Below are 27607 nucleotides of genomic sequence, written 5' to 3'. Positions count from 1 at the left end.
CAGTGAACAAAACAAAGGGAGGGAATCTAATACGTGATATCTCTTTCCTTCCTGGGTTTTACAATGTTGAGATACTCATTTTTCACTTTACAGGACTGTCTCAGAAAATTATAATATTGTGTCCTTTATTTTCTGTAATGCAAAAATGTCATACATTCTGGATTCATTACAAATCAGCTGAAATATTGCAAGCATTTTATTATTTTAATATTGCTGATCATGGCTTATAGATTAAGAAAACTCAAATATCCTATCTCAAAAAATGTGAATATTCTGGGAATCTTAATCTTAAACTGTAAGCCATAATCAGCTATATTAAAATAATAAAAGGCTTGCAATATTTCAGTTGATTTGTAATGAATCCAGAATGTATGACATTTTTGTTTTTTTTAATTGCATTACAGAAAATAAAGAACTTTATCACAATATTCTAATGTTCAGACAGTATACAGACAGTCCTGTATACTGGTAAAACAGATAAAAGCTTGAAACGTATGGCTCAAGTCATGACTGCAAGGAGATCTGCGACACAGGTGGTAAACCAGTACCGGACGGAGAGATTGTAGAATAAAGTGCACTATGACCAATTTACACACAGGATCCAGTAGAGCAGTTGTGCGCTGCGCAGCTTCAAACCGGGCAGAGGGTTCTCGGGTCTCCGTGGGTCGTTCATCAAGGGTAGACGGTGGACACATGTGCCTGTCGGCATTAATAGCCTGGGGTGAAGTAAATCTTCTCAGCGGTGAAGACGATCAACTCAAACTTCCCCCCTTTTCCGTGGTTTAAGCCTCAACGCGGCCTCGTTCAGCTGAAGCCGCTCCCGTCAGAATCCCCCGCCGCACCACGGCTCTTGTTCTTCACTGGTAATGTAAATCAAACTACTCTGATAAATTCATGATAAATTATCCTTTCCTTGTAGACATAAAATTTAAATAATTTGTGATAATTAAGGCAGTTTTTTTCCAGTCATAAACGAGACATAAAATGGTTAAGAAGAATAAAAGAAAAGTCGGTCCCATAGAAGTCACGTTTACTTGCTTCGATGGAAAAACTTCACATTTTGTTCTTTAATCTCTCCAGTAAAATTCTTGTAAAATTCCCACATATCTTGTTCTTCTTCCTTTTATCTGCTGATGAGTCCTTCTGGACCTCATAGAAGCCTGGGCGTTCACGTCTCAGCAGAAGGAAAGCTCAGTTTTGGAGTTATACGTGCACTGATGAAACACTCTTATGGAGGACTTGTGCCCTCATGACCTGGACGCTGGTCATGATCTTCTTCTGATGGCCCATCAGTGTCACTCCAAGCCTCTGGATGTCCCTACATGACACATACAGAAGGAGTTTCAATGATCTTTTATTCATAAATTAAGCTTCCTCAGTTTATCATGTTCCTGTTTAAAATAACAGGATTGCTGCAAAAGACAATCATGACTCAACGTTGTGGGTCAAACTTGAAAATTGTCCCGAAACAGCTGCAACATCCCCAGTTTTCACTCTGCAACGACCATTTTATTCACAAATACATGAAAAGATTTCTGCTGTCTCACAATGAGATTCTCAAAGACAACAGAAAAACCTCTAAGGCTAAAACAATAAAACAACCAAAGGCTGTATTGAACAAAAAAAAAAAAAGATGCAATTTTTAACTACATATAGTCAGTTTTCAGATGAGAAACATACGGAAGAGTATTAGGGCCAGGCAGGAGAAAAAATATTTGAGAGGGGAAGATATTTTTTTATTGTGCACTTCGAAAAAAAAGTCGAAATGTCGAGATTAATGTTGGAATACCATTTCAAGAATAAAGTTGAAATTTTGCCTTTTTTCTCAATATTTCAACTTTAATCATGAAATTTTGACTTTTTCCTCAACATTTCGACTTTTTTCTCTAAATTGTACTTCAACATTATTCTCAACATTTTGACTTTTTTCTCAATATTTCGACTTTTTTCTCAAAGTGCTTAATGAAAAAAAAAATCTTCCTCCACTCAAATATTATTTTTATTTTTCTCCTGCCTGGCCCTGATACTCTTCAGTAGAAACACAATAGTGCCTGGATGTTTGCCAAATCAGGAGTTATAAGCGGTTGTCGTCTTTCTCTAAATAGCTGCAGTTTCTGCATTTTAGTAACTTTTCAGCATGAATTAGATTGAAAATTGCATTTAAACTGACAGCCAATGAAAATGGGATAATCAACATACACGTTTTAGTGATTAGTAAGAGGCACAGCATGTGCAGTTTCAGAAATGGCAGAAATAGTATGGTGTCATTAGTTTTTTGTCTTTCTAATCGTGTTGTTCCCACTTCTTTTTTCCGAAAGCAGCAGAAGTTGGACATCATTTTGATCCAACAGTTTAGGGCCCATGTGCCGTGATCTTTGTACATCTAGTAGTCCTGCTGATGGCCCACCATCACCTCCATTGCTGCCGGTGCTTACCCTTGCTTCATGCTTATCACGTGGCCCAGAGAGTGGTAGCCTCCGGCTGCAAAGTGTTCCTTGTAGCGGCCCATCTTTATGGTGTCCAGCCACTCATCTACTGAGTTACAACTACTGAAGTCAGGGATAGCTCTGTCCATCAGCGGAGGACTGTTTAAACTGCAGCCATGAGAGCAAGGGAGAGAGGCCAGTCGGCAGCAGAGAAAGACAGAGGAAGATGAATAGGAAGACAAAAGGATTAGTTGGAGAGGGTCTGAAAACGAATCCAAAAAGTGAGCAATAGGTGGAGAGAGCGGGGCAGAAGGGGAATTGGAAACGTGTTAGTATCCCTGACAGAAGATCAATAGTATTTACAATGATGGAAAGGAAGTGGCAGCTGTGGTTAGAGAATAGCTGCTTTGGATAGATTAAAACAAGAAGAAATCCTTAACACACTTGTTCTCTTCTGCCTCTTCTACTATCAACTATTCCTCAAAGACTCCATCCCCACGCAGGTCACACACACACACACACACACACACACACACACACACACACACACACACACACACACACACACACACACACACACACACACACACACACACACACACACACACACACACACACACACACACACACACACACACACACACACACACACACACCTGGTAACTGTGTAGGACCTCAGGTTTGAACTGAACAATTTATAAGTCCGGCTTCAGGCCAGGTTTCTCAAACCTCCTCCCAGATTCACCGTGGATCAATGTCAGTACTGCGGCGAGGCTTTTCCTCATGCTCAACGCGTCCGTCAGAGAGGAGCATAATGGAAAATGAAGCAGACCACTGGCCTCATCTGCCGGAGAACTTCCAGGGGAACTCTGTAACTTCACCCCACCGCATCCGTGTTTGACAGAGACAGGATGAGATTGGATTGAGTCTGTCTCCCACAACACGATAGTTACTTAGCAACCTTGCAGTCTGTCACCATACATTGTCCAGAAGATCATGTTCCAAGACCAGTAGCCAGTAGGCCGGGGGGCGGGGCCTATGACCGGGCCCTCTGCAGCCTGGAGCCTGGATTTATCTTCTCATTACAAGCAAAAAAATCTTGTTCCACTGGCAGATTTTTCTACTTATTTCAAGTGAAAATCTACTTGAAACATGTGAAAATTGTTGTTTTTTTCCAGTGATGAGTCTTGTTTTAAGTGTAATGAGATTTTTTTTACTAAAATGAGATATTTTAACTAGAAATAAGCAAATATTCTTGGTAAGATTGTGAGTTTTTGCAGTGATCCATTTTACTTATCCTGTGAAGGACAGAGTCATATTGATAAGTTCAGAAAAGTGTTTTTTATTGTTGTGTTTTGATGTATTTGATGTAAGCCCAGTGGATATTTAAAGCTTACAGAAGGCTGCATTTAACTGCTGCTATTTCATTCCTGAAGTATTCCTGCAGGTGTTTTGGTCAGTGCTATTATTTGTAATATATTATATTATTTATAATCAGCACAAATTATCTGTCCCCATATGATCAAATCCACCATCCCCCCTGAATTTTTTTTACAACTACTGAACGTGGCCCATAACATAGTTTGGTCAATTTGGCTTTTTCTTGCTCCTTTTTTTCTTTTTCTTTGCGTTTTATCGCTACACTTTTGTGTTTCCAACTCCCGCTCATGTTTAGGCTTTTCTGTAGGATTACTGTGCTCTGTTGACAAGTGATCCATGATGACGTATGACGTTGATAGACGGCTGTCGATGACAAACCATTTTACCCAAAATACATTTGGAGATTCACTTGCAATTTTTGTTTTAATGTTAACTGAGTGTGAAAATCTCAGCACAACATATTATACAATGCTTTATACCTAATATGAACCAGATGGGCCCGGGCCGGGGGAGTACGGCCCCGCCCCTGTCCGAGACCCTTGCAGGCACTGCCTTTCCTTTGATATTCAACAATATTCAACAATATTTGATTAAATACTGGTGAACTGTCTGAACAAATTTAATCAAAAAGCACCTCAGCATGTGGCACATTGAACCCATGTTGTGTTGCTGCAAATATGGATCATGTGAACAGCCCACCCACCTGCAGAGCGTGTCCATAGATTTCAGGTTCTCTGGGTTGCGGATTAGCTTGTCAAGAACGGTGACTATCTGGCAGAAACGCGGCCGCTCGTTGCGATCCTTCTGCCAGCAGTCTAGCATGAGTGTGTGTAGAGCAGCGGGGCAGCCCATGGGAGCAGGGAGCCTGTAGCCTTCCTCCACGGATTTGATCACCTGCAAAAGTGAAAATATGCATGACTTTTCCACGTCTGGAGTGGCAATAGATTACACTAGAGGGCTGCGTTGGGATTGGGTCCCGCGGGACCCAACGCAAATCTGGCGGGAGCGAGCGGTTTGAACTTTGCTGCTAAAAAAAAAACACTGCGGGATCAGGATGTAGTCTAGCGACAAGATGGAAATCAATGACGTGGAAGAGAACCTCAAACAAGGTCTTTACAAAACAAAGATGAAGCAAGGCAGATATTTGGAGAAACTGCGTTTAGTGTCTGTAGCATCTTGGAAGAGAGACGAGGGATTGGAACCTCAGTCGGTCAGCAGCATTCTCTTCTTCCAAAGCAATGTAATGGCCAAGCAATTCATTTGTTAAATTAATTAGTTCCATTCGTTAACATAGTTTATTTTATGTTATTTATTAGTGTTATTTGAGCCACTCACAGCCTACTCTTGTTGCTATAACCTCAATCACATAATTGATGCCTGCGCAAAAGGCGAAATAGCTTGTATGATGATGACAGTGATGGATTTGCATCTAACTTTCTGTCAGGTGTCTATGAACTGTCAATTATCCATCAAGCTCCACAATTATTATGGTAACATTAAATCAGATAGATTGATCCAGGACATTTCTATCACAGGATGGGAGAAAACACAAAATCAAGGCATCTCTATTACTGTGCGGGCATAGATTCTCAGAGTTTTGTGGGAGTGGGCGGGAGTGGAACACACATGTTGCGGGTGCGGGCGGTAATGGTCAGAAATTCAGCGGGAGTGGGATGAAGAAAACAGTCCCGCTATAGCAGGGCTCTAGATGACACCATGGTCCTGTTCTGTGAACAGTCTTGTTGTGTGAACAGTGTTCCGTGCAGGAGAAGAGCTCACATCTCTGTTGGTGAGGTTCCAGTAAGGTCTCTCTCCGTAGGACGTGATCTCCCACATGACGACGCCGTAGCTCCACACATCGCTGGAGGAGGAGAACTTTCTGAACGCGATGGCCTCGGGGGCCGTCCAGCGGATTGGGATTTTCCCGCCCTGTGGATATTGAAAATAAGTTCAAGGAAAGTGCATCAGACACCCCAGTTTTTGGATTTGGATCAACTCTAATCCAAATCCACAGCCTGTTACGTCTTATTTTTCTATAGTTGTCCAGAAGTATTGCGAAAAAGACAGAAATATTGAATCAGTGCCCCAAAGGCACAAAACAACCATTCCCATCCAGACCATAGTTCTGCAGGGATTAAAAAAGGGATTAAATAAATGTTCAAATACTTGGACCAGGTATAGGGGGATGAAAGACCAGACAGATATAAAGTCAGATATAACTTAACCACTTACCAGTTACTCTTTAAAAATAAGCAGGAAAAAAGAAAACTACAAAAAAGCTGGCTAAGAACGATTGCCAACTGAAATAGAAACAATAGAGCTTCCTCTGTGAATCGGTTAATGATGGATACAATTAATGGCAATGTTGCACAAACCAACTGCAATTAGTATTTGAAGGAATCTGTTAACAAATAAACAGTAAATTCTTGACATGAATCCTTTATTGATCCTTTATTTATGGATACATTTACAAAAACCCAAATCAGCAAAAGCTGTGACGATTTATCTGGTAACATACAAATAAATTCCTTTCAGACCTGTAGCAATTTATTTCTAGTAGATCGAATAAATAGCACTAATGGCTTCATTTGGAGAGTTCTGTTTCTTTGGTAGAAGTTAATTATATCTATACTATACCAACATTTAAAAACAAATAAATAAAGGTCATTTTATGTTTGTTCTCATGATTTGTATTATGTTCTTTGCCATGCGTGCACTTGCACAACAATATTCCAACTTTTGACCAGAATTACTTTTAACCAACGGAATATTCCCATACTAGTTTTTATGTGATTTAACAGGATTTCCCATCATATTCCTCATATCACATATTACAGAGGATAGTCTAGTTAATAATTTATGCCAAGAGAGATGTCCTCAACCCATTTTACTAATATCTGTGAGCATTTAATAAGTATGCATCTGTCTATTATCCATACAAACTTATTCCAACGCTCTCTTCAAGAAAAATGTGGTGTACACTGTGGACTATTTTTTTTCTCCGCTGAAACATCCTGACTCTGTCACAGATGCTGTAAAGCTGCGGCGTGCCATGAAAACTCTGGAAGTAAAATAACGACCGTCTCCACGTCCTGAATACCACCAACGCTTTTGATTGTGCTTAAAATAAATCCTTATTTACATGCAGTTTATCAGGAAAAGCTGTTTATGTTGGAGTGTCTCATACAGAGATGCTTTAATCTTTTGCTTTATTTTCTATTTAATTTATTCATTTATGTATTTACAGTTATATCTTTTTGGAGAATTTAGATAAACAAGGGCAAAATGTAACAAAAGATCTTTACAGATCTTTAATATATTAATCTATTACTCTCAAGTTATAACTTACAGAGTTGAGATTCTTAGCATGTGCAATTACTATTTACCATTGAACATAAAACATAACATTTACTGAAATGGCACACTAAAGAGAAAAGTGGAGACAAAGACATGGACACATTTGTGATTAAAAGCAGGTGCCTTGAATAAAACAGCATTTTAATGTGTGTTGGTGTAAACCAATAACTGTGTGAAAAGAGAGACCGTTCAGTATTTACTGAGATAGTCTAGAAAAGAGGCCTGGACAGATTTATTAGTAGCTCTAAAATGATCATACATCATTGTAATGTTTTAAAATGACTTGATTGGCCTTAATCAGCATCTCAGGTGTGCTCAGTATTTCCATCAGGTTTTTAACCAGTAGAGAACGTGGAACGTTACTGTGAACACACTAAACACGGACCAGAGTGAGCAGAGCAGTGCTGTCTGAAAGAAGGTGGGAAACAAATATGTCAAAGGTCACAGTTACAAGACTCTGCTATTGAACGAAGAACATAAAATGATTAAATGTTTCACCTACAAGCCAGAGTTTGTAGGAAAATGTCCCTCTGGGCTGACGAGACACAACTGGGAGTGTTTAGTGAATCACAGCAGCTTTATGTGTGCAGATCTGAAACGAAAGGCCACAGCGCCGACTCTGCCTCCCAAAGGCTGAACCAAGGCGACCTTTTCTTTTGTTGTTGGAGACATTTCACTTTCCTTCCAGAGAGCAGACTAGCGTGGAGTTCACAGGAAGCCTTCATGTAAATCTCTGACTCTCCCTCCACTTCTGTAAGTTCTTTCACCCGATGTAACAGAACGGTTTCCCAGGTTTCAGTCACATGAATCCAAGTGAGGATGGTTGTGAGACGACCCGGGATGAGCGTCATGGCTGCGTCGCAGGTGTTTGTCACAGTAAATCTGAGATCTCCTCCTCTTTCATTTTTTTTTTCTTCATTTGACGGAGATGTGGACATTTCTGTCCTTTACCCTGCAGCAGCAGGTGGACGTGAATCTGGTCCTGATGAGCTGCTCTCCTGCGTTGGTCTGTATGTTTGAGGAGTTGCTGTTTAGTTTCTTTGATGTAAAGACACGTCCTCCCTGCACTCGACTGCACATACTGTATAATACCACCCCACGCTGTTTCAGTTGCACTTGTCCTTCAGCAGTGTTGTGCTAGTTCATACTTCTCATGAACTAGTTCAGAGTTCAGTTCACGTAGTTTAAAAATGAATAGTTCACATTCATAGTTCACCATTTTCACTTTGAACTAGTTCAAATTCAGTTAATTTCAATATTTTAAGGTGAGAAGTACGAATGAAATGCCCCCCTATCCTAAAACTGTTCACTATACAATCATGTATTGTCCTAGTGGCTTTTCAACTTTACTAAGAGGCTGTAAATCTCCAACATTGTAGTCCATTATCAGTGTTTCTACCTGTTGCAGGTAAATCAACCCCCTGAAGGAGCAGCAGTGGGACTGGGGTCGTTTGGGGCTGTTGGGTCTTCTTGGTCTTTCCTTTTTTTGATTTTCAAGGACTTGCAGATTTTTTCTCACACTGGACGGATGATTTAACTCCACATGATGTTTACAATTTGACGAGGCAGATGCTCTGACTTGTTTTCTCAGCGCATGTGGACATAATTTGCACAGAAAGGTTAGATTTTTACCATTGGACTCTTTGGGAGACAATGTGTAAAATTCCCGCAGATAATGATAAGCGGATCATCATCTGACGTCTCTCTCTTCACTGGTCATGTAAAGATGCACCGGGCTCGGGCCGCCGTTGCCATGGAGATGGTGCCTGTTGTTATGCTAGTGTGTGCATTGCATTGTGGGTAATGTAGTGTGAAGTCGTTGTCTCGTCGAGTATTTTAAATGTGCGCACTGCCCGCTGGAGAAATGTATTCTGTAATAATTGGACCTAAACAGTGAAGCTGAAACTCACATAATCTGAACAGTTCAAATTCCAGTTCATGATCTGCAGAATGAACAAGTTCACATTCAAGTTCTTTATTTGCAAATGTGTTGCGTTCAGTTCAACGTTCTCACAGAAATGAACGAGTTCATGCACAACACTGCTTCAGGTGACAAACATCTGCAGGTTTTCTTGAGGTGCCTTCTTGTACCTGCTCTGAAACATGGATGAATCTCATGGCATCCTGGAGGAAAACAGATCATGGATCCTGCAACAGGGTAATGACCCAAAATGCACAGCTAAACACACCAAGAATCACTAATAAAAACACCCTACAATTCATTAAACGGCCCTCTATCCAGCTGGACATGTGAAAAACGCAGCGTGGACAAGGCAACCTTCCAACCTGAGCCAGGTGGAGTGTTTTTTGTTTTCAGGAACAGCATATTAAAATGTTCTCTAGTAGATGCAGAAGCCTCGTTGGGAGCCACAGAGGTCGCTTCCTGACGGTGACTCATGCGCAACAACGCATATTTTTATCCACGTCACTGACATGTGTATCATATATTCATATTAACCAGAGATAACGTCTGATTTCTGTTTAACATTGGTAAAAAGATAAAAGATGGGCATTAGGTTTTGTCACTTTGAAGTTATTTCAGATCGATGTGCTATTTTTTGGTGGAAGGACAACAACAAATTTGTCAAAGTCGTTATGTTTGTGTTCAAGACAAGAATAGACTTGCAAATGTTAGCAAGTATGTGAACTACTTACGTTATTCCTGATACAAAACTGACACTTAATTAGGCTGACAAATGGATACATCTCTAAACATACAAAGTGGTCCCAGTGGGCAATGTTACACATTTCAAGGACAGCTGATGTCCTGGTTATCACGTGAAAGATCCGGAGGAAGAGACGAGTGACTTGGCTGCTACGTTAAGCAGCTTTGCTCACCTTTCTGCTGTTTTCCAGGCCGTGATGGGAGCTGGATTAATCCTCAGACACTATCAAGCATTAATTTGAGGTGTGCTGTTATGATGTCATAATGTCTGTAATGTAACCGTCTCTAATCCTTTTTCCCTTCAGAGTGATCAGCTGACTCTAATCTGACGGCCGTGCCTGAGCTGTGTGTTAAGAGCCGACGGACGGCAGCAGACTCTGTTTTATTTTATTGTTTTTTTTTTCCCATTTCAAATTGAGACTCACAAATTTATGTTGATTTGTATTTGTTCCTAACTTTAATTTTTGTTTTTGTTTTGACGTCACTTCATTGGGCAGATCTCAGTGGAGCTTTAATCAACCTTTTACTTATTTTTTTTTAACTGATCTGATGATTATAACGCATTTTCGTTGACAAAAAGCAAAGTAAACGCCAACATTTTCCATTCAAGATTACTTTTTAGATTCAAACTTTGATCATGTGATGGTTTTTGAAAGTTTTGAAAGCCGCAAACGTACACTGGTCAATGCCGGTCGGTGCTTTGTGCAACTTGAACAGAAAAGCTGACTCTTCTGTGCATGAATTACGTTGTTTACTATTTAGGATTCAGGGGAGGAGGCTACTGTAGTTTCAGGTCTGGGTTTTCAGAGACCGGGTAGCGGAGCGGGTAGACGAGAGCATCTTAAGTAGAAAGAAAGACATCAGGGAAACGCCGTTGATTTCACTGACAGTCATCTTTGACACTCATTTCAGCAAAAGAGAAATTCTACTTTAAAAATGTAAGTTGGTTATTTTAGTTCAATTTGGCATTTCAAAGTAACAGTAATTTGCTTCTAATTTTAAACCCTAGGACAATGTTTATTTCCAACATCCAACTTGTTTAAAAACCATGATTTGAATCACTTTAAAAAATAAAAATGGTTAAGTCTTATTTACTGTGTTAAAGAAAATGAACGCACAGACAGAAGTAAAGAGCATAAAAAGGTGGTTCTTCTTTCTTTTTGTTGCACAGCTTTTATACCGGACAAGAAAATGAAATGCCAGAAGAATACACCTGCAACACATTAATTTAATCTAAGGCACTGCGGTAATTATACTTAGATCTGCATATGCGTTTGTGATGAGGCAATGGTATTATTAATGATTAACTTACTCATTCACACGATCAGCATTTTACACTCACTTTTTCTTTTTCTTCCTCCTTTCTTTGCTGCTTTGTCTCCAACAGTTGTGAACTTTTCAGACACTATTATGCCTTTATTATAGTTTGATCATTACTCCTTCAGTATTGGACTCATCACGAACGTGACTGTTTACGCACCGAGACGATAATCGGTGTCATGACATCAACTTAACACCGTGTGCACTGCTGGGGTGAGTCCAGCCAGACCACCAACACACACCCCGGGTGTGTTGAACCTGCTCAGCCGTGCAGGCCCGGATACGTGCAGCACGGATGCTGACAGAGCCGTACGTAAGCCCCAACATCCCAGAATCAGAATCAGAACATGAAGTGACCTGATTACGCACTAATTTATGCTCGAAGAGAAGGTTTGGACATTACATCATATGCTAAGGCAGCACTGTTTAATTCAGCAGGTTCGTTGCGGCCTGCAAAAAGATTTGCATATCCCCTTCTGTAGAACGGCAGTTGCTAAATTTTCATTTATGTATAAAGGTGTTAAAACATCTAAGTGAAACATGCTCAACATTATCTGCATTCAAAAGAAAGCTAAAAAAGGTTTATAGATTTTTAATATATCTGTGTTTTTCATTCACCATTATTCAAATATATTTCTAAGCTATTTAATTGTATTCCGAAGTATTATATAACTCTAAGTTATCAGTTATTCTGTATAGGCCTATCCATTGTGCTTATATGGTTTTGTGAATTATTGTTTTTTATTTTTTCTAGTTTTTAGGAAGTTGCTTATAAGCCCTTCGGGTTTTTTATGACCTCTCCTGCACATCTTTTCTTTTTTCCTGTGTGTAATGTTCCTTTTTACGAGTGCAAACAATAAAACAAACAAACAAACCAAACAAACGGTGGAAGGATCATGAAAATGTGCTGATGTGTGAGACATGAAGCTGTTGTGTTCCTCTGTGTGTGTGTGTGTGTGTGTGTGTGTGTGTGTGTGTGTGTGTGTGTGTGTGTGTGTGTGTGTGTTCTGCATCAATGCTTGCCTCAATGTGGAAACTCACACTGGTGGTGTATGCGGCGTCGGGGTCATCCTCCAGGACTCTAGACAGCCCAAAGTCAGATACCTTACACACCAGGTTGCTGTTGACCAGGATGTTGCGGGCGGCCAGATCTCGGTGGATGTAGCCCAGGTCAGACAGGTAGGTCATACCTGCTGCGATGCCACGCAACAACCCCACCAGCTGGATGATGGTGAACTGGCCGTCGTGTCTCTGCAACCACCAAGATGCAAAAAGGAAAGGTCAGGAGAAGGGCGGCGGGGACTTTTAAGGGTAGATTAACAAAATGACTGTGATGATATTAAAGCAGAGATAATGAGAAGAGTGATAACAGAGGGGATTTTTAATCAAAATACTGACGGGACCAAAGATAAGAAACTAAAACATGATATGGATTTGCTTTTAATTAATAATCTGCAGTATTTTCACATGAGTAGAGCGGAAAAGATGAAAAGTTGCTCATATTTTCACCTGAACAAATGCCAGAGCTGTCTGACGCTGGACAAAAAACTGTTAAATCAGTTAAACCAACAAAGCAAGTAACGCCACTCTCCTGAAAAAGTAACACCTTTAATCATTTCAGGACAAAACTGTAAGATTTTATTCCCAACATGTGAAAACAGTCTCGCTTAATCCAAATCTCTGGAAATCCATGTCTTTAGCTGGCGTGCTGGCAACTTGGCGACGCACCGCTTTCATTGGAAATCACTGTGGATTTGACAGCTCGGCATGAGAACTCACAAACAGATAAAACCTGCTAAAAAACTTTCTCACGTGACAACACAAGTGCAATGTTTACAAAAAGTCTTGCAACGTGAAGGGACATAAGCAAAGACAGAAATGAAGTTGGGGTCAGTGGACCGAATCAGAGATGTTTCTGGGTAGCACATTATCTTATTTGTTTATGCATATTTAAAGATGCGTTTTGTTGTTTCTTGCATTTCTTTTTCTTCTTTCAGCCTTAAGCTATTTCCAGGTGCAGGAAGTAAATATTGGAACAGGTATGAATACCGACCCTGAGGAAGGAGTCCAGCGAGCCGTTCTCCATGTACTCTGTGATGATCATCACTGGTTTGCCTGGAGAGAAAACAGCAGCAGGCCAGATGTGAAAAAGCTGTCTTACACGCAAACACATGGTTATGTATGTGGTGCTTGTGTGGAGTAAATACATGCAGATGCAGCACCTACGTTTGAGTATTTCATTAATAGTTTTACCTTGGCTTACGTCACCCCACAATAAAAACATCCTTTAAATTTTGCCTACCCCTGGTGGTATTACAGATGTCAAAGAATGGTGTGTGAAACTTGGCAAGACCTCATTCCACTACTTATGATTTTTGAAAATATTTTATTTCATTTTATTTGTTATTTATTCTGTTTAATTGTGTCTTGCTGCTTTTAATGTTGATGTAAAACACTTTGAATTACCTTGTGTTGAATTGTGCTATACTAATAAACTTGCCTTGCCTTACTACGGTCCTCACCTGTGGAATAGCCTACAGTATATAGCTTATAACTGAATTTTATTTATTTTATTAGTGTGGTTTAATTTATTGTTATCTAGTTAATATTATTAATATAATATTTCAACTACTTATTTTTGAATTATTTTATTCTGTACTTATTCTTTTATATTAAATGTATTTATTTATTTTTTCACATGTTTTTCCTCATGGGGATCTTCCACACCGGGGCTCTGGCTACTCGGCCTGTGGGGTCGTTGCCGTGGCGATCTCCCTGGTCGGGGTCGTTGCCGTGGGGGATCCATCCATCCATTCGTGCATCATCCATCCATCCATCCATCCATCCATCCATCCATTCATGCATCCATCCATCCATGCATCCATCCATCCATTCACGCATCCATCCATCCATCCATCCATTCATGCATCCATCCATCCATGCATCCATCCATCCATCCAAGCATCCATCCATCATCCATCCACTCATCCATCCATCATCCATCCATCCATCCATCCATTCACGCATCCATCCATCCATCCATCCATCCATCCAAGCATTCATCCATGCATCCATCCATCCATCCAAGCATCCATCCATCATCCATCCACTCATCCATCCATCATCCATCCATCCATCCATCATCCATCCACTCATCCATCCATCATCCATCCATCCATCCACTCATCCATCCATCCATCCATCCATCCATCCATCCATCATCCATCCATCCATCCACTCATCCATCCATCATCCATCCATCCATCCATCATCCATCCACTCATCCATCCATCATCCATCCATCCATCCAAGCATCCATCCATCATCCATCCACTCATCCATCCATCATCCATCCATCCATCCATCCATTCACGCATCCATCCATCCATCCATCCATCCAAGCATTCATCCATGCATCCATCCATCCATCCAAGCATCCATCCATCATCCATCCACTCATCCATCCATCATCCATCCATCCATCCATCATCCATCCACTCATCCATCCATCATCCATCCATCCATCCACTCATCCATCCATCCATCCATCCATCCATCCATCCATCATCCATCCATCCATCCATCATCCATCCATCCATCCACTCATCCATCCATCATCCATCCATCCATCCATCATCCATCCACTCATCCATCCATCATCCATCCATCCATCCACTCATCCATCCATCCATCCACTCATCCATCCATCCATCCATCCATCCATCCATCCATCATCCATCCATCCATCCATTCATCCATCCATCATCCATCCATCCATCCACTCATCCATCCATCCATCCATCCAAGCATTCATCCATCCATCCATCCATCCATCCATCCATCCATCCATCCATTCATGCATCCATCCAACATCCATCCAAGCATTCATCCATCCATCCATCCATCCATTCATCCATCCATCATCCATCCACTCATCCATCCATCATCCATCCATCCATCCATTCATGCATCCATCCATCCATCCAACATCCATCCAAGCATTCATCCATCCATCCATCCATCCATCCATCCATCCATCCATCCATCCATCCATCCATCCATGCATCCATCCGTGCATCCATCCATCCATCCATTCATGCATCCATCCATCCATCCATCCATTCTTGCATCCATCCATCCATCCATCCATCCATCCATCCATCCATCCATGCATCCATCCCTCCATCCGTGCATCCATCCATGCATCCATCCATCCATCCATCCATCCATCCATCCATCCATCCATCCATCCATCCATCCATCCATCCATCCATCCATCCATCCATCCATCCATCCATCCATCCCTCCATCCATCCCTCCATCTCGGGCGTTTCTTCAGCCTTTGAGCCTCCTCCTGATTGGACATGCGTGTAGAACTCTTGACCAGATAAACCTGGACCAGGTCATTACCGTCTGTTGGTGCGGAGGAGGAGCAGTTCTGCTCAGTTTCCCTCTCAGATGAGTCAACTTCTCCTCCCATGTTTAAGGGCTTCAGCCACCATGTGCAGAAAACTAATTTCAGCTACTTTTATTCATGATCTTGTGCTGCCGTCTCAACAACCGGTGAGCAGTGGAACGGAGAGTCTTGCCCTTGGCCTCATCTCTGCACAGCAACAGACTGGTAGAGGAGCCACACTACTGCAGCTGTCTTCCCTCGCTGGTGTTCAGACTTAAACACATAGTAACCATAAACTATGGTCTCAGATTTGGAGGTGCCGATTTTCATTCCTGCTGCTTCATACTCGGCTGCAGTAGGAGCAGCATCTCCCCTCAAAGGAGCCCCATGCTGGCAGAAGTACATCATCCATAAAAGTAAAATCCTGACATCATGGAACTTGAAACCCTCTACAATTCAGGTGGTTATCAATTAAACTCAGCAACTGAAAAGGAAAGTACGTCCATTTTCAATTCTAAAATTGTACATATCAACAGATACCCGGTCCTCACCAGGTCAGTTGAAGATGAATAAATGTCTTATTACATCGTGTTATTATGTATCTGCTAAAAAATTAAGACAGAAATCAGAAATATTGTGTGAAAAAGTACAGCCAGACTTAACAGCTTGTAGAACCACTGTTAGCGGTTGTCAGAATCTCACACGGTTATGGAGGAATTTTGTCCTCCTCATGTTTGAAAAGTTACTTCAGTTAACAGACTTTTATAAGCACAGTTATTCACGTAGGAAAATCTGTCGTAAAGGTCTTTTCACAGCATTTCAATCAGTTTGAAGGCTGAACTTTTAGTTGGACACTACAACACCGATCCCTTTTTCTAAAAGGGTGATTCACTTAAACTGTAGACTTGCTGGTGTGGTTGGGATGCTTGTCCTGTTTTATTGTTCAATTTTAGCTAAAGTTCAGCCATCATGTGACCCAAAAATGATTTGGGACGTGGAGAAATTCATAGCTGGCTCGATGATTGCAAAGTGACAAAGGTCTTGCAGCCCAAATCATCTCCACTCCGCCACTGCAGTTGATATTTGGCTAGAGGTGTTTATACTTATATGCTTTATTGGTTTCTTTGTCAAATGTGTTGCTATGCATCAATTTGCTGTGCTTCCATGCAAGGTCTTGTCTAACTTTGCCCCCGCTGTCGTGTCTGACTAAGAGAACCAGAACCAATTCTGCTCCTCACCGGTGGAACAAACTTCATGTAGACCTGAGGTCTGCTCCAACTGTCAGCTTTTAGCTATTTAAGCGTACTCTTAAATTAAATACTTTTTGAAAACCGCACAAAGTTATGGATAAGCCCTGAATGCAGACTTTGTGACGTAGAATTGTCAAATTGGTTTGATTCACCGCACGAATCGGCACAGATTACTTTTGTAATACTGTATTTGACCCGGTCTTTGTACTTTTTGACCGTATAGAAACGTAATTCTCATCAGTTGTGTGAAATAAGACCTGGAAACAGAGATTTGTGGCATAGAATTGTCAAATTGGTTTAATTCACCGTACGAATTGTTACTGATTACTTTTGTAATACTGTATTTGACCCGGTCTTTGTACGTTTTGACCGTATAGAAACGTAATTCTTGCCATTGTAAGAATGAGATGTACCTGCTGTACTCTACTGCCCTTACTTTCTAACAACTTGTGCTTTCTATTATTTTACCTCTTCTCTTATCATTTTATTTCATTTTATTTGTTATTTATGTTTTAATTGTGTCTTGCCACTTTAAATGTTGATGTAAAGCATTTTGAATTACCTTGTGTTGAATTGTGCTATACACATAAACTTGCCTAACAGTCAGTTTGCGCTGCTGTGTGTAAATTGACATGGCTTAGCAGCAACTGGTCACAAAAATAGACCCTTTTTAGCAGAGCAACATGGTCGGTTGCTTCTGGGACAGTTTAAATCTCACTGAGGCCCCTGTGGTGGTCGTGACACCGTGGTTGCATCTCACAGCATCTGTTGTGTCTCAGCTGAACCCGGGCCGTTTCCCTGCTGGCACCCGGGGGTGAGCGTTGAGCAGTGTGACCTTCGGGGAAACGCGCTGGGACGTCCACTCCTGGGAGGATTGGAAACTGCTTTAAAGGTTTGCAATAATCTTCCTCAACGTAGAGTGAAGAAGTGGTTTAGAAATGATTTTATAAACCGTTGAAGGGAACAAAAACTCTTCTTTACGATTGGTCCTGACGTTTGTGCTTCTCAACATTGTATTAACATCTGCCCGAGTAGAACAGAAGATCAAAAATTACAAAACTGCTGCTCTTGTAGAGGTGTTCACATTTACAGATGATAAATTAATCCAGACTGTTTAATTAGCAAATAGCTGCTACATTTTTTTACTTTTTTTTTTTTTTTACTTTTAAAGTATTTTTATTTTTTACATTTTTTTACAGTCTTTCCTTGTCACTGTTTGGCTTAAGATTTTTCTACCACTAGGGGAGTTTTTACCTGCCATTGTTTATGTTTATGTAATAATTGCTCGGGGGTCATTTTCTGGTCTCTGGAAAGATGCTAGAGACAACTTCTGTTGTAATAGACGCTATATAAATAAAATTGAATTGAATTAAAATTCTCTCTTAATTTACATAGAAATACTGACATTATACTTTTTTTTGACGCTTCTGAATTTTTTCGACCTGGTTATAAATGTTTTTTTGTTGTTGTTGTTGGTTTTTATTTGCTCATATGAATGAAAAAAACAAAAGTGAACTGCGTTTTTCTCTTCACTGCTCCTGTAATCCATAGCCCTGCCCCATGAACAGTCACTTCACAAATGAAACAGTTAAAATTGCAACACGTCTTCAATCTTTAAGTGGCCTTTTGTGTGAAACAGGAATCATTTTAGGCTTTCTGCTGTGAAAGAGAGCTCTCAGGTCTCAGGTTAGTGCCCAGTTTCTATCTTATATAATAGTGAACACAGTGAAAGTCCTTGACAAGGGTGTATGGTTTCAGACTCAGCGTACTGTGAGTTACCACTCCCTCCAGGTGGATGACGTTCGGGTGGTCAAACTGGGCCATTATGGAAGCCTCGGCCAGGAAGTCCCTCTTCTGCTTCTCAGTATATCCTGCCTTCAGGGTCTTCAGTGCTACTGGGATGTCTCGTTTACCTGGAAGCCTCATACGTCCGTAACACACCTCCCCAAACTCTCCTGAGTGCAGAACAGAGGAACAGTTTAGCACCACTCAACTTCATGACAATTTGCTTGTTTAAAAACAAACCTACACATGGCAGAAAAAGAAGAAAAATCCAAGGCACTCTTCTTTAAATATAAAAGGCCTTTATTTGAAATAGCTACTTCATGTAGAAGATTAAAAAAGTGGGTTACAGCCCACGCGTTTCGGCCACAGCCTTCCTCAGGGTGTAACACTCAACACATTGACTGCGTTTACATGCAGTCAATAACCCTTTTAAAACCCGAATATTGCAATAACCCGAATTTGCACGGCCATGTAAACACCAATAACCCCTTTGAATAACCCGAATTTGCTCATATTTGGGTTTTTAAAAACCTGAATATGACCCCTGGGTTCCTCCTGAATATGAGCCCTGGGTTACTCCTTTTAAAACCCGAATATTGGGTCATGTAAACGCCAAACGGAATATCCCCATCAAACGGAACATGAATTTGTTTTCTGCGCATGTTCTGTTCTCAAGGAATCCTGGTCTTTTGAGTCCAGGAAGTTCTTATAAACACGGAGAAACGCAAGACCACGCCACACTTTTGGAGTGAGGAGGAGACTAATCACTTCATAAATGTAATGAAGGATATGAACATTTCTGCATTTGTAGACGGTAGAAAGTACCGGGATAGCCAGATTTACAAGAAGGTGAGAGAAAAGTTGCGCGAAGCAGCATTTGTTTTGAATTTGGATACAGGAAGAAGAAGCGGAAATGGCGCTAATTGCGTCATCACGTTCTCCGCGCGTCGTTACCATGTATACAGGGATAACTCTGTTAGCTCACGCATGTAAACGGAATATTCCAAATATTTCAGTAATCGGAATATTAGTAATAACCCGAATTTTGACTGCATGTAAACGTAGTCATTGATTCTCCTTAAATGGGATGATTGAAAACACCTGGGTAGGTGGGAGGACAAATGTAAGCAAGAAAAGTAACAGATGACCAATAAATGGCTCCACCAATTGTTAAACAATTTAATACTGGAAATAGGAGAAGAAAGCACTATCTGTAATGAAAAAAAGTTACAAAAAAGGAGTGAAATCAGTGTCTTCATTTAAACCTGGATAAATAATGGCTTTCATTTGGTAAATATAACAGGTCTCTCTCTTCAGAAGTAATTTGAGTCTGTCACCACCTCTAATGTTTTTTTGAATACTTTCTAGGCCTTCAACCATAAGTGAACCTGGGTTGCTGTCATGTGCTTCAAAAAAGTGCTTAGTCATTGGGTAATCAAAATTTGCTTTTCTAATAGCATAGAAACTCTTTCAAACGACGCTTAGTGCGGCCGATATAAAAACAACCACAGATACAAGACAATCGGTAGAAAACAAACATGGTATTACAATTAATGAATGACTTGACGTCATAAACCTTGTTAGTCTTAAAGTCACTGAATTGTTTACATTCTTTGATATTCTTGAAACCAACACATGGATTCTGTTCAACCAGTAAATGCGATACACAAGGAGCTAATTATATCCTTGTTCCCTCCTGTATTTGTTTCTGTGCTGCAGCAGCTGTGTGTTTAGTGTAGCTGACAGTGTTTTCGTGGAGCAGCTTTGAGTGACAGCCCCATGCGATGCTCTGATTCCACTGCTCTCCTCCTCTCTGCTGCACACCGCAGCCTTTACACCAGACACTGATTCTAAGTTAGCCTAGCCAATGATTCCCACTCTGTGTGTGTGTGTGTGTGTGTGTGTGTGTGTGTGTGTGTGTGTGTGTGTGTGTGTGTGTGTGTGTGTGTGTGTGTGTGTGTGTGTGTGTGTGTGTGCATGTGCATGTGCGTGTCTGTCTCTGTCTCTGTGTGTGCAAGTGCACACAAGTTCACAGTCTTACCTGAGCCAATAATTTTCTCTATTTTGATCCTGGAAGCTTCAATTTCTCTGGCAAACTCATGGACCGCCTGGCAGGGGTCCTCGTACGTGTGCGGGTCGATATAGAACCTCGCATCGGGGAATGACACTAAGATAAACAACATTAGCATTTGGTCACATATCGGAGAATGAGAACAACATCACATCTGAGCCCCTGTCACCGGTGTGTGCCGGGAACGCCTGATGAAAAGGGAAGAAAGGAGTCGGAGAGAGGAGTAGGCAGGGAGAAGGAGGGAAGGAACAGCACACAGGGAGGCAGGAGATGTGTGTTCGCCTGTAATCAAGGGCAGATGGAAATTGTTTGCTGTAAGGATGAACTTTATTACAAGGGGATGAAAATGCAATCCATTCAAGGAATGTGGTGTGATCTATTATTGGCAATAATCGAGGAAACATACCATGACCGTTCTGGTAATGCATCTTCTCCTCATCTGAGTCCTGGAAGGCTTTGCTGTAGCCACAGTGTCTACACCCATGCACACACACACACGCACACGCACACGCACACACACACACACACACACACACACACACACACACACACACACACACACACACACACACACACACACACACACACACACACACACACACACACACACACAGAGGGATGAATACAGGACAAAAGGTGAACATTTTACTATCAAACTCTGACCGGAGCTCATTATTGATAAATCATTAATTGGTCAGAACAAACTGTCAGCTTCAGCATTTAATAAAAGTGAATCCATAATTAGGGACATCCAGTTGACATGCTGTCCTTTCTAATTAGGAAAACCTAATTAGAGGCTCCGTTCAGTTTGAACAGTACCCAGAAAATAAAAACATGAACATATATTCACTTAATCGTGATGACAGCTTGCATGCAGACATTGATTTTATATCCAACAATCAATAAAACCGTCAGATTTCTGCTCCTGTTCTAATAAGACACTGTACTTTTTTATCTTTATTTTCAACGGGGCCACACGGTACTGCAGCATTCATATTTTGAATTGATTATTGACTGAATGACCACGGACTGTATGTAAAGGATCAACATAAATATTAGTTCTTAAAAGTGAAGCCAATGTGGGCGTGGCTTCAAATGGGAAAACACTTTTCATGATTTCCCACTGTGAAAAAAAAACACAAGGAAAGTGAAAGAATACAAAACCAGTAATCATGGTGGCCAACAGTTAGGTAGATTGTACGAATCAAAGTGTGCTATGTTGGGGGGGTGGGGGTAACCAGGCTGGTGATGGGCGGGTTAGTGACCAGTGGCCTGAAGACAAGCTGCAGTCGCTGGTTTGAGTCTATATCTATATCCATTTATATTATGGATATAGATATGTTATATGTTGGTACTGTATGTATAGAGATATATTGAGTTATATTATACGTACAGTATTTATATATCTAATATATATTGATTTATAGTTATGTCGATATATAGATTTATGGTTGTTTTTGTGTATATAATTGGGGGTAAATATATGAACCAGTGTATATAACATATCTACTCTTATATAGTTATTCAAGTATATTGTTATATCATTGCTGTCTATTGTTCTCTATTATATTGTAGTATTATTGTAAAGTAATGATGATGTAATACGGTAACATTATAATTACTTCTATTATTACATACATACATACATACATACATACATACATACATACATACATACATACATACATACATACATACATACATACATACATACATACATACATACATACATACATACATACATACATACATACATACATACATACATACATAGTATCACAACTAAATGCTGGGCGTTTTTTTTGTTTTCTTTTTGTTTGCATTGATTTGTTTTGTTTTTGACTATATTTATATATACATATAATTGAGTATTATATCACTATATTGAATAGTTATTAAAGTAGGAGTGTTTGGTTATGTGTGTTTTATAAGTAAACTTATTGAAACTCTTATTATATGTAAGAATGTAGGTAAGATTCAGGGGTAGGACTGGATAAGTGGTTAATTCAATCCTACTCCGTTTCCAACATGTTGGTGAATCCGTGAGGTCTGACCAAGTGCTGTCTTGCCTTCTGTCAACATATATATATATATATATATATATATATATATATATATATATATATATATATATATATATATATATATATATATATATATATATATATATATATATATATATATATATATATATTTGTACTTTCTTTTGTACTTTTTTGTATTTTTTTTTTAACATGCATGTTCGAAATAAAAATCCTCAAATCAAAATTCAAATCTTCAAATGCTTGGCAGCTTTAGTTTGTGTGCTTGTTACCTTGTTTTATCCATCTTCATGTCACCATTCATGTCTTGTTTTAGAAAGTAACTAAAAGTAAAGTAAAGAGTAAAAGACAGTCAACGGACTCGAATGTCCAGACTTTCTTTGAAAAAAGTAAATGTTTGTCTTGATGATTCTCAATGTTGTCGCCCTTTATGGGAGTTTTAGCGTCGTAGAATGTGGAAAATGTAATCAAAAGTTGGCGGAGGTTTTAAAGAATTGGCCCGACTCTCTCCCTCTCTAAATATAACCTTTTCTGGCTCAAACAAGGGCGGGGAAAAAGATGCCAACTACCATAAAAGCGTGAACATGCCAGCGCGTGAGTCACTGGGCGAGATCAAGGCGGCTCCGTCCGTCTTCCACGCAGGCTGCAGACACCGGGTCGCCTTTTCCTACGCGGAAAATTGTTTCTATCAATTTTCTCTGAGGGCATTTAGAGGACAAATGAACCAGAGATTTAAGGCACATTCACCTATAGAAGTGCACGGTTGCCGTTTGCAGATGGTGCTGCGACTATATTGACGGATCACACAGCTTTTTCTTGGTTATGACCATAAATCATGGCAGTTTATCTGCATATTAAAACAAAACTGATAAAGTAGGGTAATGAAATAGCTCTGCAGTCCTGCACTCAAAGAGGTCTGCTGTCATATGACTTGAGCTTTGTTGAAGGGACTATTTTCAAACTGTAGCTAAAGAAAAAGACTTTTCTTCTGCAGGGATTTGATATCGTTGTTGGGGTTGAAAACAACTTTGCAAGTTGAAGGAAAAGCAGCTTCACATAGGGAACTGCTGTAAGCAGTGTAGCCACTCCCGCACCTGTATAAAGGTTGTTATTCTGCTTTTGCTTAAACATAATGTTTTGAATTAAGTGTGCAGGTCCAAGGACACAGGGAATATGTGTGAAGCAGGGGGTCCTGATGAATAAAAGTAAAAAAAACACCCAGCTGTCTGCAGTACAGCAGAGCTATATGATGTGCTCATCTTTTAATTCTTTTGCAGTAATATGCTGTGAAACCTGCTTACAGTGTAAACAGTAAAATTGTCCCTGGTGATTTCAGTCAGAGGGAGTTTTGATATACTCATCAGTAAATTGGCCCGTTGCCCGTCTCCCTAAACTCCAGGGCGAGTGAAGCCTTTCTTCACCGGTCCTCTGTCTCAGCAGCGTACGCTGGATCTGTTCAACATCTCTCCGTGAAAACATGTTTATGTCCTCCAATTTATAACGTATTCTCTCCTTAATCAGTGTAGATGTGAAAAAACAACATGATATGCTTTGAAGTCTGAAATAATTAAGAGAATCTAAAATTAATTATTTGCTGAAATGGTACAGAGATGGAAGTAGGAGACATCAAAAGAGGAGGTGCTGACGGGGAGGTGTGGTGGGATAAGTGTGAACATTTGGCTTGCAAACGACTGGACATGAATCAACATAATTAAATCCACTATGAGGTGGAAATTATGGGTTCAGAAATGAGCTAAATCGAGTGAATGCATCAGCCTTAGCACTGACAGAACCTTATGTAGATATTTTGTGCACCCGTGATTAGATTAAAGCATGAAAGTAGAACTCAAGTTATTTTTGATTTTAAAACACAATCTTAGATGTACAGAAGAGTATTAGGGCCATGCAAGAGAAAAAATATTTGAGAGGGGAAGATTTTTTTTTATTGTGCACTTCGAGAAAAAAGTCAAAATGTCGAGATCAATGTTGAAATACAATTTCATGTTCAATGTTCAATTTCATGTACATCTTCATATATAAGACCATCTTGGGTAAGCTTCCTCCTTACCTTTGTAGTCTCATTTGTCGAGCCTCTAGCAGCTACAATACCAGATCCACTAGATTGCTACTTTTAAAAACTCCCAGAGCACTCACTGAACTAGGTAAGACTGCATTTTCTCACTTTGCTCCATTGGCATGGAATGGTTTACAAGAGCTCACCCACTTAAGCACCCTGGTTTCGCTTGGCAAATTTAAATCTTTGTTACGAAAAAATTTACTTGAAGAATGTTGTTGTTGTCTGTAGAATGGATATACTGTTTGATGTTGGTTTTTGAGTGATGTATGTTGTATTGTGTATTTTATTGCTGCTGTTGTCTTGGCCAGGTCTCCCTTGCAAAAGAGATCTCGTATCTCAATGGGACTTCCTGGTTAAACAAAGGTTAAATAAAAATAAAAAATAAAAAAGAATAAAGTCGAAATTTCGCCTTTTTTCTCAACATTTCAACTTTATTCTCAACATTTTGACTTTTTTCTCAACATTTCAACTTTTTTCTCAAAATTGTACTTCAACATTATTGTCGACATTTCGACTTTTTTCTCAAAGTGCATAAAGAAAAAAAATCTAACCTCCTCTAAAATACTATTTTTATTTTTCTCCTGTCTGGCCCTAATACTCTTCCGTATAGATGATATACTTTCTCCTTTGCGATTTGAGTCTTTCTTTAGTCTTTTGCTCGGCTTGGCTCGTTACGTTCATCCAGGACTGCGTGCGGCAAACACGGCGGGAAAATGAAGTGCACACAGGGGATTTGATGACAAACAGCATTACACAGAGAGCGTCACGGTAGAGTAGTGTAAGAAAGTGTTCCACACACAGCAGCGACGGGTAGTGTGGTAAAGTGTAGCCTTGCCGTTTCCTGCAGATGAAGATGGCCAGGGTGGTGACCAGGCCGGACACCAAGGCCATGCAGATCCAGATGATGGTCATTGTGTTGTAACGCAGAGGAGCTGCAAGGACACAAGCAAACACACGGGGTGAGCTGAGGACGAGCTGCAGATCACACACGCTGGGAAACACACTCAGCAGGTACTGAAGTCTGGAACTCCATTAAAGAGCCCGGCTTCCTTTTAATTACCTTCTGTTTGCATTGTCAAAGTTTGTTCGCAGCATTATGGCTATGAAACAGTTCAGACAATGTTAAACTATTCTGAACGACAGACTCCTGATTAATTCTGTACTTTAAATAGCTAAAGGAGTAGGGAGGTCAAAAACATACAAAGAAAACAAACAGAAAGGCATTTACACTCAGTTAAACAGATTAGTCAATGTGAACTGAAACAAAAGAGCTCTGACAGTTTAGCCGTGCTGTCAAACCCCCACCAGTCTGCTCTGACTACCAGATACCAGTTTCCAGTGTGAATTTTACCAGTTCAACAGTGAGGGTGACAGGGCAAGCCTGCAGCTATTCCCTACAACAGCTGATTTTACGGAGGAATAACTCGTATTAATGACAATCGCTGCATCACACTGGATCCTGGATTTGATAGTGTTTTTTTGTTTTGTTTTTTTGCTTCTTTCAAAAAACAGAATAGCGTTCATAACCATCAGACTCTATTCAGGAGATTGACAATATACGATTATTTCACAATTCGGGAGAAAACTCATAATTTGAGAGGATATGGAGATTTTAAAATACCTAAAGTTCGAACCACTGGTAGAAGTTTTTGTGTGTCTGTATGTGGTGTGAGACTTTGGAACAGTCTGGATATCAATGACAAAATATCCACGGATTTAAATTGCTATATAAACATATGGTCTGGTCAAAGTATGAAGACACTGAGTTTTAACACTGTGTTAAATCAACTTCGGTCTTCAAATATTGATGTGTACTTGTTGTTCCTCATTAAGTTGGTATGTATTGTCCATTACCTTCTGGTATTGTTGTCCTTACCGTTGCTGGTATGTATTATGAATATATTATAAATGTAAGTTAACAGTTAACTGTCACCCGTGGTGACAATATACATTGTTCCTAATTATACACACATTGTGGTTATGAAATGCAAATACTGTATAATTTGATATACCGTATTTTCTGGACTATAAGCCGCACCTGTATGTAAGCCGCACCCGCTCTATTTTTTAAAAAAATTATAAAAAAAAGATATACAAGCCGCAGATATTTATGTTGTTAGATTAGATATTTACTACATGTACAGAAGGATTTTGAACTGTAAATGATGGACATGTTTGTACCTAAATAGATCCTTTCCTAACAGTGTCTTTTAACACGGCAGCAACTTTGCTGATTAAAACAGGACAGAACCAAGAGAAAATAACCGGAATTTATTTATCTATGTATCTGTTTGAAATTTGCTTCTACTTCTATCTGCTAAAGAAGAAGTAGCGTATTCTTCTTTGCATTTATTTTGTCTTAGTTTTGATTGTAATACCGGTTAGAGCGCCCCGAGCGGTGGAAGAAAAATCCACAGAATAGCTGCACCTTTGTATAAGCCGCATGGTTCAAAACCTATGAAAAAAGTAGCGGCTTATAGTCCAGAAAATACGGTAGGTCTTTTGTTCATTGTTATGGTTTAATGTTAAGACAGAAGGAAGCCTTAAAAATCTGTCAAAGTATTGATGAGAAACAGGGGTGGGATTAAATAAGTTTTCTTCTTCCCACTCCCTTTCGAGTGTTAATAAATTCATTTGAATATTGAAACTGCCCGTCTAGTGTTAAAGGTATTTGCTTAATTTTCTGCTGCACGCAGGTCACTCATGTTGTAAAAAATGTTGTACCGATTGAAATAAATATGAACTGAACTGAACTGAATATATTTTTTTTCCCCAGTGCAAATCAGTAGATGTGAGGATCTTTGTGACAGAATGCTACACAGTTTCATGGATTACCAC

At 39.9% G+C, this 27607-nt stretch overlaps 1 protein-coding gene across 1 annotated transcript in view; it reads right to left on the bottom strand.

The window, feature by feature from the left end:
- Positions 1-399: 399 nt before the first annotated feature.
- The window catches only part of epha8 (eph receptor A8), a 206199-nt gene continuing 178991 nt past the window's right edge, over positions 400-27607 (bottom strand). Inside the window, exons 11-19 of the mRNA XM_061728015.1 lie at positions 25569-25701; positions 21057-21124; positions 20621-20746; positions 18564-18749; positions 13202-13263; positions 12190-12399; positions 5586-5735; positions 4510-4700; positions 400-1318 (exon numbers count right to left, since the gene is read on the bottom strand). Coding sequence (XP_061583999.1) covers positions 1204-1318; positions 4510-4700; positions 5586-5735; positions 12190-12399; positions 13202-13263; positions 18564-18749; positions 20621-20746; positions 21057-21124; positions 25569-25701 — 1241 coding nt within the window. The 3' untranslated portion in view covers positions 400-1203. The remainder of the gene's footprint in view (positions 1319-4509; positions 4701-5585; positions 5736-12189; positions 12400-13201; positions 13264-18563; positions 18750-20620; positions 20747-21056; positions 21125-25568; positions 25702-27607) is intronic.

This window comes from Cololabis saira, chromosome 8, assembly GCF_033807715.1.
Source record: "Cololabis saira isolate AMF1-May2022 chromosome 8, fColSai1.1, whole genome shotgun sequence".
Taxonomy (NCBI): Eukaryota; Metazoa; Chordata; class Actinopteri; order Beloniformes; family Belonidae; genus Cololabis; species Cololabis saira.
This window is presented reverse-complemented; position numbering and strand designations above follow the sequence as displayed.